The sequence below is a fragment of the Cetorhinus maximus genome, chromosome 2, assembly GCF_964194155.1.
Source record: "Cetorhinus maximus chromosome 2, sCetMax3.hap1.1, whole genome shotgun sequence".
In the NCBI taxonomy this organism is placed as follows: Eukaryota; Metazoa; Chordata; class Chondrichthyes; order Lamniformes; family Cetorhinidae; genus Cetorhinus; species Cetorhinus maximus.
Genome location: NC_135880.1, coordinates 144,531,898 through 144,544,814, shown reverse-complemented (window position 1 = coordinate 144,544,814; position 12,917 = coordinate 144,531,898). Strand labels below are relative to the sequence as shown.

Below are 12,917 nucleotides of genomic sequence, written 5' to 3'. Positions count from 1 at the left end.
GATGTTCTTTCTCTGTAATGCAAATTTGAATTCTAGTCCCTAGGAAGTACTCAAATTATAGTTCTAATTACATTGATGTATTGCTTAAGATATAAAAGTTATGTCAGCAGTAAAGTTCAAATGAAAATAAAGTCAGGATTTCTTTCCTTGTCAAGTAAACCATTTCAAATTCTTAAATGTTTTATCATTGTGTTGATCAGTTCTAGTCCCTATTTTACATCCAGTTCATCAAGCACTTCTCAATTAAAAATTCTATCCTTCAATTTAAAATTTTGATTGTGTTGAGCAATTCAGATACACTTTCCGGTTAAATGAATCTACAATGCTAGCATTGACTTACTGGTAGCTTCCCACCTCAGAGTCAGAAGGGCAGGATTTCAAATCCCACTCCAGACACTTGAGCATGTAATCTAGGCTAGCACTTAAGTACTGAGGGACAACTGCACTGTCAGAGGTGCTATCATTCAGATGAGATCTCCCAACTGAAAATACTATTTGCAGAAGAGAAGCAAGGGAGTTCTTCCTGATATCCTGGCCAACATTTGTTCCTCACCCAACACTTAGAACATATGTTCATTATCACATAGCTGTTTGTGGCTACTTGTTACGTGAAAATTAACTGCCACATTTTCTACATTACAACATTTCAAAAGTACTTCATAGGATGTGAAGCACTTGATGCTAAATAAATGCAAGTTCCTTTCCAGCCTTTCAAATGTATATTTTTAAAAAATTATTCTTTCATGGAATGTGGGTGTCGCTGGCAAGACCAGCATTTGCCATCCCTAATTACTCCTGTACAGAGTGGCTTGCCACACCATTTCAGAGGGCAGTTAATAGTCAACCATACTGCTGTAAATCTGGAGTCACATCTAGGCCAGACCAGGTAAGTACAACAGGTTTCCTTCACTAAAGGACATTAGTGAACCAGATGGGTTTTTATGACAATCAACAATGGTTTCATAGTCACTATTACTGAGGTTATCTTTTCAATTTCAGATTATTAATTGAATTTAAATTCCACCAACTGCGTGGTGGAACTTGTACCCTTATCCCCAAAACATCAGCCTAGGCCTCTGGATTACTAATCCAGTGATATTACCACTATAACACTATCTCCCCAAAATTCATCTTTTTATTGGAATATTTCAAATTCTAATCTTTAATTTGTCATCTTAATCCTTTTTCCTGAATATTGTGCTCCACATTTTACATAATCTTCAATTTCCTAATTCTTCAATCCCTGATCTTTTAATTTGAGCCCAAAAGGCTGTCTTCAATTTGGTTTAACCGTAATCCTTTACTTAATTGAATTTTTCTCCCTCCTTAAATTGCTTTGACTTATTAATATAAATTGGTTTGTTTTTCTAAACAAATTGAATTAACGTTCATAATTCAATCTCTGCGTTAAGACATATTCAAAACCATGTTATAAATTAATTCCTCTGTACTCAAGCACTGTCATGCGAACATATGAATTAGAAGCAGGAGTAGGCCACTCGGCCCCTTGAGCCTGCTCTATCATTCAATAAGATCATGGCTGATCTGAATGTAACCTCAGCCCCACATTCCTGCTTACCCCTGATGACCTTTCACCCCCTTGTTAATCAAGAATCTACCTAGCTCTGCCTTAAAAATATTCAAAGACTCAGCTTCCACCGTCTGGAATTCCTGGTATTAGTCTAGTAAGCCTTGTCTGAACTGCTAATGCATTTACATCTTTCTTTAAACAAGGAGACCAATACTGTACACAATACTCCAGATGTGGTCTCACCAGTGCCCTGTACAACTGAAGCATAACTTCCCTACTTTTGTAATAAATTCCCCTCACAATAAATGATAACATTCTATTAGCTTTCCTAATTACCTGCAGATTAACCTTTTGTGATTCATGCACTAGGACACCCAGATCCCTCTGAATCTCAGAGCTCCTTAATCTCTCATCATTTAGATCATCTTTTTTATTCTTCCTGCCAAACTGAACAATATCACACTAAGATAAAAGCAAAATACTGCGGCTGCTGGAAATATGAAATAAAAACAGAAAATGCTGGAAAAGCTCAGCAGGTCTGACAGCATCTGTGGAGAGAGAAAAACAGAGTATGACTCCAAAGAGTCGTGCGAACTCGAAATGTTAACTCTGTTTCTCTCTCCACAGATGCTGTCAGACCTGTTGAGCTTTTTCAGCATTTTCTGTTTTTATGAACGAGTTCACATTTGCCCACATTATACTCCATTTGCCAGATCTTTGCCCACTCTGTTAATACAGGGTCATTTTTCTAATTGAATGAATAATCTAACCTAGAGATGTAAATGAATTACATTTGAATCAGAGTCCTGAATAATGTGTGTCCCATCTCTGGATTTAGTTTTATACTGCTGTCCCTTTTCTCTATTTACTGTATAGTCTCATTGTTTTTTTTAAATTCAAAATGTCTCTTTTACAAGTTATTTTTTAACAGGTCTAACTAAAGAGTAGAATGTTAATTTTGGAAATGGAATGGCCGATAGATTTGGAGATGGAAGAGAATAGATTCAGGTGGAAATGTTAGAGTTTGTGAGTGCTGCTGTTCTACTGCGAGCTTAGTTTTATTTACTTAGTAATTATTAATCTGTCTTTCAGACACGACATTAAACTGGGGTGGCAGAGATCCCATGACACTGTTTGAAAAAGAGTAGGGGGGGAGTTTTATTTGTTTCTCAACCAAAATCAACAAACAGAATAACTGGTTATTCTTAATTCGGTATTTGTGGAACATAAAAACTGAAAATTTATAGCATAGACGGAGGCCAACTGGTCTATCATGTATGTACCGCCCAAAGAAGCTATCCAGTCTAATCCCTCTTTCACCTCTTGTTTTATGCAGCTGTTAGGCGACCACACTCTAGTACTTCTAAAATGCAATGAGGGTTTCTGCTACCAACACTCTTTCAGGCAGAGTTCCAGACCCCACCATCCTCTGAGTGAAAACAATTCTCCTCCAAATCCTTCTGCCGATTACCTTAAATGTATACTTTCTGGTTATTTGCTGTGAATTAACTGCCATCTTTACTTACAAAGCAACTAACTGGCTGTAGAACACGCACTGTTTCAACCAGGCAGCCATCGTACAGCTCACTCCCACCGCTAGCTGGCATCGTCAGGCAGCCCTAGCTCCAAAAGCTGGTTGCAGAGTTTGGCTCACTTTGTTGCTATTTATGAGTCGCGATGACGCCCAGGTACCTGAGCTGTTCGAGCTGCAACATGACTTTTAAATCCCCGTCTCTGCTTGTAAAACACCGGGAAAAGTTTTGCATCGGGACCGAGATCGGAAGGGGATTAATGACCAAAACCCCAGAAGATATGGTAAAGTTTATTTTATCTTTAAGTTTATCCTTTTTTTTGTTCATTCATGGGATGTGGCCGTCGCTGGCCAGGCCAGCGTTTATTGCCCATCCCTAATTGCCCTTGAGAAGGTGGCGGTGAGCTTTAAAACTGATTGTATCTCCAACAATAACATCATAAGGAAAGATGCGGATACACTCGTGTTTGTGTCATTGTTGAGGTCTTCCAGCGCCATTTAATACTGGCTGGCGAGCGAATGTAAATTCTGCAAGTTTTAATTTGCATTGGCTGTCGATAACCCTCTATCACAGGGGCAAGTGCAGTTGAAAAACTTCACTGCCCTGTTTGTAAAGAAACAAAAAATAATGGTGGAAATAATTAAGTGTGGTTAATTAGCATGTTCTCTCTCGGGGTTTAGTTCTATACTTTTGTCCCTTTATTTGTAGGATCATTGTTTTTTTATTCAAAATTATTTTTGATTTAAATAGTGCCCCTTTCACTTTAGCTTTTTAAATTAGATCTAGCCCGAAATAATAGAAAACTCAAAATTAATTTCATTTTGAAAATTGCTAATTTGTTTTACCCGATCCTTTTTATTGTATTTTATTGCACATGCTGAAACGAAGATTGATGTAAAGAATATTAAAAACCGTAGTAAAATAATTGCAGGCGTTTATTTGGTGGTTGCTTTCGACATTGTTAACGATATTTAATTCCATGTTTCCAACGCAGCGATTCAAATTGATTGTTCCGGTTTTAAAACCCAGCAACATGACCACGTATTTACTGAAACTCATCGACTTGTACAGTTTCTGTGTGTGTGTGTGTGTGTGTCTATCGTTTGGTTGCTATGGGCTAGATATAGACTTGACACTCGGCCCCATAGAGAGCTGACTATTTGCTAAGTCGCTGATAGATAAATCACATTGTTGGTGCTCAAGGGATCCTTGTGTTTACACCACGCAGATTTTAATTGGAGTAGAAATAGACCTGGATGAATAGTTATTTTGACCTGGGCAAAACATTTACAGTCTTACCAACAAACCACAATGATCGACAGGAAAAAGACCCCATGGTCCAACCGCCCTGTTCCAATGTCTGCAATACATACAGACACTCCCCACCCCAAAATCTTCTCTTTTTCTGGGAGAGGTGAAAACCAGATTAAAAACATTGACCAATTAGGGAAACATCTGGAAAATTGCTCCCCAACCCATTGCAGCTAGTCCAAGAGCCCCCTCTGGTCCTAATTTTTATGCGATATCTATATTTTGTACAAGATATTCTCTGCCCCAGCCAGAAACAGGTACAGCTCTGGTTGAGGGAATTCAGCAAATCTGGACAACAGCTGGCATGTGTTGCACAGAATCATAGAATGATTCAGCATAGAAGCAGGGCGTTTGGCCCGTTATGTTCTTGACAGCTCCGCAAAAGCAACTGGGCTAGTCCCATTCTCCTGCCCTTCCCACAGCTCAGCACTTTATTTTCTCACCAGTTGCTTATCCAATTCCCTCCTGAAAGCAATGGTTGAATCTGTCTCCACCATACTCTCAGGCAGTGCATTCCAGACCCTAACCACTCACTGCTTAAAAAAATGTTCTCCCTCATGTTATAGAGTCATAGAGGTCTACAGCACAGAAAAAGGCCCTTCGGCCCATCGAGTCTGCCCCAGTCAAACAAGTACCTAACTATTCTAATCCCATTTTCCAGCACAAGGCCCATAGCCTTGTATGGCATGGCATCACAAGTGTACATCCAAATACTTCTTAAATGTTATGAAGGTTTCTGCCTCTACCATCCTTTCAGGCAGAGAGTTCCAGATTCCCACCACCCTCTGGGTGAAAAAATTCTTCCTCGCATCCCCTCTAAACCACCTGCCCCTTACCTTAAATCTATGCCCCCCTGGTTATTGATCCCTCCACCAAGGGGAAAAGTTCCTTCCTGTCTACCCTATCTATACCCCTCATAATTTTGTACACCTCAATCATGTCCCCCCTCAATCTCCTCTGCTCCAAGGAAAATAACTCCAGTCTATCCAATCTCTCAAGTACTAGCACAAATTGCCAGTATTTCTTTGGCATTCACCTTAAATCGGTGTTCTTTGGCTCTCAATGGGAACAGTTTCTCCTTATCTACTTCTGACTAGACTTCTCATGATTTTTGAACAATTCTATCAAATCTTCTGTCAATCTTCTCTTCCTGAAGGATAGCAGCCCAAAGTTCCGTAATTTTTTTTATTCTTTCACAGGATTTGGGAATCTCTGGCTATGCCAGCATTTGTTGCCCATTCCTAATTGTCCTTGAGAGGTGAACCGCCTTCTTGAACCACTACAGTCGCGTGGTCTAGGTATATCCACAGTTATCCATGTAACTGAAGTCCCTCATCCCTGGATCTATTCTCGTAAATCTTTTCTACACCCTCTCTAAAGTCTTTGCATCCTTCCTAAAGTGCAGTGCCCAGAATTGGACACAGTACTCCAGGTGAGGCCAAGCCAGTGTTTTATAAAGATTCTTCATAACTTACTTGTTTTTGTACTCTATGCCTCTATTTATGAAGCCCAGGCTGCACTATGCATAACTGCTTTCTCAACCTGCTCTGCTGCCTTCACTGATATGTGCACATATACCCCCAGGTCTTTCTGTTCCTGCACCCCCATTTAGAATTGTACCTTTTATTTTATATTACTTCTCCTTGTTCTGCCTACAAAAATGTATCACTTGACACTCTGCATTAAATTTCATCTGCCATCCATTTCATCCATCCATGTTTCCTTAGAGTCTATCACTATCCTCCTCACAGTTCACAATACTTCCAAATTTTGTGTCACCTGCAAATTTTCAAAGTATGCCCTGCACACCCAAGTCTACGTCATTAATGTCAACAAGAGGTCCACCGTTTTTTGGGAAATGAACCATTTCCCTGCCCTTACATAACTTGAAATTGTGACAGTGTTCCTCCCTAACTGTTTTAGCAGAATACTTGATCAACCCTTTGGTGTTTAATTACCAGCCTATGTGAATCATGTTATTAATCATGTGCCACCTTATCTCTGAAATGTGAAAGCAAATTTGCCTTGATGAGATCTCATTGCCAGCAGCATATGGGCACCTACTTTATTGGCGCTGAGACCAACCTGATCAAGAGCCTTCCAGCTGGCAAGGGAATACAGCAATATGCTGTGTAGTGCCTTGGAAACCGAAGTACGGGTCTTCTGCGACGTGGCAATAACTGTCAGATTGCCGACTATACTTTCCGCACCCCGACGCAGCTGCGCATTTCTGGCCGAGTCTTCCGAGTCAGGCTTATTCAGAAATGCTGAGCGTCGGAGAGCTCCATTGCAGTGCTGGGTCGTCAGCGGGGAAGACAGGATACGTTCCCTCTTTACGGCAGTCGCTGTCGTAAGATCCGTTTAAAAGTCTAGTGTCAATGTTAGTGAATGGATGAATGTTAGTGATTTGGTAAATGGGTGAATGGATGAATGAGTGAATGGGTAGGACGGGTGAGTTAAGTGTGTAAGTGCGTAGGGTGGTAGGTGTGTAGGGTGGTTGGTGGGTAAGTGGGTTGGGGGGCAGTTGGATTAGGCTGAGAGGGGTTGCCAGGTCGGGGGCTAGTTGGTTGGTTCTGGGTGGGTAGTCAGGCGGTGGTGGGTAGTCAGTTTTGGTTGGAAGGAAATTAATGGGACTGAAAGCTGGTAAATCCCCTGGACCTAATGATCTAGATCCCAGAGTGTTGAAAGAGGTGGCTGTAGAGGTAGTGGGTGCATTGGGTGGGGGGGGCATCTTTAAAAATTTTATAGATTCTGGAACAATTCCTGCAGATTGGAAAGTAGCAAATGTAACCCCACTATTTAAGAAAGGAATGAGGGAGAAAACAGGGCACTATAGACCTATTAGCCTGATAGAAATAGTAGGGAAAATGCTAGAATCTATTATAAAGGATGTGGTAACAGGACACTTAGAAAATGGAACTGTACTCATCCAGGCAAGTGGAGAGTATTCCATCACATTCCTGACTTGTGTCTTGTACCTGGAGAGCAGCCTTTTGGGAGTCAGGAGGTGAGCTACTCACCACAGGATTCCCAACCTCTGACCTGCTCGTGTAGACAGAGCATTTATTTGGCTGCTCCAGTTCAGTTTCTGGTCAATGGTAGCCTCCTAGGATGTTGATAGTGGGGGACTGAGCGACGGTAATGCTATTTAATTATCAAGGGGAAATCGTTGAAGTCCTCCACCCAGAGTACATTCTGTGCCCTTGCCACCTTTGGTGCTTCCTCCATAGTAGTGTTCAACATGAAGGAGCACTGATTCATCAGCATGAGATTTCCTTGCCCATGTTTGGCCATGAGACTTCATGGGGTCCAGAGTCAATGTTGAGGGCATCCAGAGCAACTCCCTCGTGACTGTATCACTGTGCCACCACTTCTGGGAATGGTGATGGTGGCGTCAGGGACATGTTCTGTAAAGTATGATGCTCAGAGTATCCCAATTTTGGCTCAAGCCTCCAGCTGTTAGTAAGGAGAACTTTGAAGGGTCGACAGGGCTGGATGTGCCGCTGTTGTTTCCGGTGCCTAGGTCGATGCTGGGTGGTCTGTCCGGTTTCATTCCTTTTAGACTTTGTAGCGATTTGATACACTGAGTGGATTGGCTTGCTAGGCCATTTCAGTCCCCAACCACAGTGCTGTGTGTCTGGAGTCACATATAGACCAGGTAAAGACTGCAGATTTGCTGCCCTAAAGGGGCACTAGTGAACCAGATGGGTTTTTACAATGGTTTCACTATTACCGAGACTAGCTTTTTAATTCCAGATTTATTAATTGAATTTAAATTCCATCAGCTGCTGTGGTGGGATTTGAACCCATGTCCAGTGGCAATACCACTATGCCACCACCTCCTTTTTGCATATCCTTCCTAAATGTCAAATAACCTTGAATATTCAGTTCCCAGCCTTGGTCACCCTGCAGCCACATCTCCGTCATGGCAATTAGATTACACCTGTTTACTTCTATTTGTGCCATCAATTCATCTACCTTGTTATGAATGGTGCATCCACTCAGATAGAGTGCCTTTGATTTGCCTTTTTAACTATATTCTGTATTTTGACTGTATTTGATGCCGACCTTTTTCTGTTGCCTTCCAATTCCGCTTACTACTTTTCTTCGCACCATTACCAGCTTTGTTTCTCCGCTATCTGAATTCCCTCTCAGGTTACCACCCCTCTGCTAAGCTAGTTTAAACCACATGCAATAGCAAATCGCCCTGTGAGGATATTGGTCCCGGTTGGGTCAGGTCGGGGGTGGGGTAACGTGGTGGTCAGGAGATTAGAGGGGTAGTCACGTTGGGTCAGGATGGGTAGTTGGATCATGTCAGGGGAGTAGTCTGACAGGCAGTCGAGGGTTCAGGGGAGTTGGTCGGGTAGTCGAGGGAGGAGTCGGGGGTGTTAGTGTGAGTGATTGGAGAGTCAGTTGTACCCTAGAGTTGGACTAGGATTTTTTTCTAACATTTCCTGGATAATTATCTAGGTACGTCAGAACTGTCTCTGACTCTAACTTGGAGTTGGAGACTTTTATAGAGGGTCCTTGGGAGCAGGGGAATTTCCCATTGGAAGTTCAAACTTCCCGGACAATTCCCTTGGAGGTAAATACGTTGGGACTTCCGCGGGGTCCTGACGCACACCTCGGGTCGTACATCTGGTCTCCAATGATCCGGAGACCAGAAGATCTGGGCCAATTTTGTCCAGCAAAGAACAAAATGGAAAGTCTGTGAAAGGATGGGGTGCAGGCATGATTACAATCCTAATTCATATGTTTGTACAAAAGTGATAATGCAAGGCAAGAAGAGGTCATAAAGGCATAAGTATAGAAACAAAAAAATGGGCTCAGAGTAGGTTTAAATGCAGAATAGTGGGGGGTGGGGGTGGGGAGGTGGCAGGGAAGCAAAGAAAATATTACAGAGACTAGGAATGTGGTAGAAAGAAGACAGATAGATGAAGGGAACAGACCATCTCACTGGCCAAGTCCCAATAGAGGCTTCCCTCCCAAGCACCAGCCCAGATCTCCTCCACTCGCAGCAAGTCTGGTGCAACCACCCTCCCATCATCAGCGACTGGTGTCCAAGAGAAAATCTCTCTTCACAGCTGCTGCCTGACCTGTTGACCATTTCCAGAATATTATTTTCCTTAATAATAGAGATAAAAACAAAAAACTGCGGATGCTGGAAATCCAAAACAAAAACAAAATTACCTGGAAAAACTCAGCAGGTCTGGCAGCATCGGCGGAGAAGAAATAAGTTGACGTTTCGAGTCCTCATGACCCTTCTGCTGAGTTTTTCCAGGTAATTCTGTTTTTGTTTTATATAATTTTCCTTTCCTTTTTAAATTTCCTTCTTTCATAATAGCTTGAGCAGCTAAAGGACTATAAGCGACGCCGTGCAGAGCAAAGGAAGCAGCGAGAAATGGAGGAGCGAGATATCCTAGAGGAAATGGATGAGAATGAGAAGAGGTTAACATGTGAGAATTTGATATCTGATGAACGGATAGCATTTGGCCAGGTAAGTTCTCTGTTTTAAGAGAAGCAGTCATGGTCTCTTAAATGAAAGTAAATATCTCACTCCTACTTTTTCCTAACAGAAAGTGTGCATTACTTTCATAAGAGAAAGTAATAGTATTATCTGTTAGACTGCATTCATCATCCACAACATTTCTTATAAGCCTGAAGACCCTAAGACGCAGCTACTGCATCTCTCATGGTGAACAGGGGCAGTGGGGTGGTTTGGGGAAGGAATTAGAATAGAGTGGAAATGATTGGGGGTTGGGCAAAAGGTAGCAGAGGGTAAGTGGGGGAGATAGCAAAGGGGAAGGACAGTGGACCAGAGAAGGAGAGAAGGGGCAGAAGTGGGGAGAGGGGATAGAAGAAGGAAGTAAGGAGAAGAGAAAAGAGAAAGGGTAGAAAAAGGAAAGGAGGAGGGAGGGAGGAGCAAAGAGGATGGCAGAGTGAAGAGAAAAGGAGAAGGGGCAGAGGATAGTAAAAGAGGGGAAAGAAGGAGGGAGAGGGGAAGGCTGAAGTAGTTTAGAGGAGGAAGGAGAGGGAACATGTAGGAAATCTGAAGACAAGGATGGTGGAAAGAATAAATTTGCATTTTGTGGCGTTTTTAATGATATCAGTGCAGTTAATGAAATAATTTTGAAATGTAGCCCCATGGCCTCTAAGGTATCTTGGGGAGGTGGTGGTGGAAGGGCACTGGCAGACTTGCATTAAATGGCAGGAAACTTGCAGGGAGCCTGTCGTGAATGTAGATTGATGTCTGACCCAGAAAACTGGACCAGGCTCATGAGGCATTGGGAGGCTAGAGTTCCATCTTGACCCTTAATGACTGGGAAAAGAAAAATCCATCCCTCAGGGTTACAAGGAAGATGAGCAATTTGAAAATGGGCCTAGAAAAAATAGGCACAATTGCCAGTTTGCCAGAACTAGAGTGCACTAATGCTGGTGTCTGTACTTGAATTAGGACAGGATCAGTACTTAAAAGTCATATCTATGCTTTTTTTGCTTGATTTCTAATCCTTAAAAAAAAAGTCCTGCTACTATTCAGAGGAATACTACACGGTGTGCATTTAAAAACAAAATGTATATGTTCCAGTGTTTAGCTTGCATGCACTTGTTTTGACAACAGCACGGTCCCTATCCACCATTCACATCTTTCATAATTTTAGTAATGCACATAACAGTAACCTAATTGCTTCACCATTGTGCTGTAGATGTCAAGTAAGCAAACCCAGTGGTAAAAGCAGCTAATTACAGTTTTACATAGACTTTCATAGAATCAGCACCACAGAAACAGACCATTTGACCCAATTGGTCAATGTTAGCGTTTATACTCTACAAAAGCCTCTTCCGACCCAGCTTCCATTATCCCTCTATTCCCTTCTCCATCTTGGATGCATCTAACCTCCCCTTAAAAATGCCAATGTTGTCTGCTTCAACCAGTAGCAGCTAATTCCACATTTTGATCACTTTCTGTTTAAAGAAATTCCTCCTGAATTCTTTTATTTGGTCTTTTATTGGCTATTTTAAATGTATACTTGCTTGTTCAAGACTCACCCATAAGTGAGAAACAGTTTCTCCACATTCTCCCTATTGAAACTTTTCATAAATTTGAAGATCTCTTCTTAGTCCCTTTTCCAGAAAAAAGAGTACTAGATTTCTGAGTCTATCCTGTTATTTAATTTATCATTTAAATGATAGGATGAATTAATTTAAAAATCAATTTCATTAATAACCAACATTGGACTTCACCTTGAACATCAGCCTAGTCCAACACTGAATAGGAACTGATTTGCAAATAATAAATATGCCTTTCAATGCACGATAGGGTTGACATTTTTTTCATTGTATCTTTTTGATGCTTCATTAAATATTTAGATGACAATTAGAATTAAAGTTTTATACTTGTCTGTTTGTGCATTCAAGTGCTTCTTGGGTGTTTTAGCATAATGAAAACTGACAGAATATGCAATTGTTGTTAATTGGTGCATTTCATAAGATACTCCTAAGGCTTATAAGGCCATTAGCTCCCAGTGTACCTGGTGGTGACCAGAATGTAATCTTGCTGTAAGTGGTTGCTGGGAAGTGATTCTTCTATCTTGTCACTGATCTTGACTGATCTTGCTTCATCAGAACACTGCAGGAGGCCAAGACAGAAACGTCAGAGTGGGAGCCAGGGAGAGAATTAAAGTGTCAGGAAGCCCAGGGTCACACTTATGGACGGAGGTGTTCCGCAAAGTGGTCACCTAATCTGCATTTGGTCTCCCTGATATAGAGGCCACATCATAAGCAGCTAATGGTGGTGGTGTGTTCCAGATCACTCATGGAGTCCAAGTTGCTGCAGGAACATGAATTTTACATGCATGTTGTAGTTTGGAGCAATGGATCCTGATGTAAGCGGTTCCAATGTTCTTTCCACCCCATGGCTGACCAGGAATCTCTCCCGCTCTTCCCACCTGCCACTGGCTTGTGATAGAAGGATTTGAATGTTGATACTCAACCTGTTTGACTGTGTTATAAATGCATCTTCCTTGGCCATCAAGTCCTGGGTGGGAGTTTCTGGCCCAGAGGCAGGGATGTTACCCACTGTGCCACAAGACCTAGAAGCAGCAAATGCAGTATATAAATTGAAAAAAAGTAGAAATAAATTATTGTTTCACCCAGAAGGAATGTTTGGGGCTTTGGACAGTGAGAAGGGTGAGGGGCAGGATCTGCATCTCCTGCACTTACATGAAAAGGTGTTGTAGGAAAGGGAGGAGGTGAGGGGGGTTACTGAAGAGTGATCAGGGTATTGTGGAGGGAACTGTCCCTTTGGAATGCTGAAAAGAGTGGGAAGGGAAAAATGTGTTTGGTGGCGGATTCAGGCTGGAGGTGGAGGATAATCCATTGAATAAAGAGGCTGGTGGGTGGAGCCACTGATGTAGGTGAGAAGAGGCAGGGCAAGGAGGGAACAAATAGAGCCAAGATAGGAGGAAATCAGTTCAGTGGGGCGGAGACAAGCTGAAGCAATGGGTCTACCAGGGCAGTCTTTTTGAGGATGTTGGAGGAGGATG

At 42.0% G+C, this 12,917-nt stretch overlaps 1 protein-coding gene across 4 annotated transcripts in view; it reads left to right on the top strand.

Annotated features, from left to right (window-relative positions):
• Positions 1-2,633: 2,633 nt before the first annotated feature.
• The window catches only part of LOC144698493 (coiled-coil domain-containing protein 17-like), a 77,844-nt gene continuing 67,560 nt past the window's right edge, over positions 2,634-12,917 (top strand). For 3 of the 4 annotated variants that reach the window (XM_078570445.1, XM_078570436.1, XM_078570440.1), the window contains exons 1-2: positions 2,634-3,346; positions 9,719-9,871. In XM_078570445.1, the coding sequence (XP_078426571.1) occupies positions 3,209-3,346; positions 9,719-9,871 (291 nt within the window). In that variant the 5' untranslated portion in view covers positions 2,634-3,208. The remainder of the gene's footprint in view (positions 3,347-9,718; positions 9,872-12,917) is intronic. The other variant, XM_078570450.1, reaches the window with a different exon arrangement.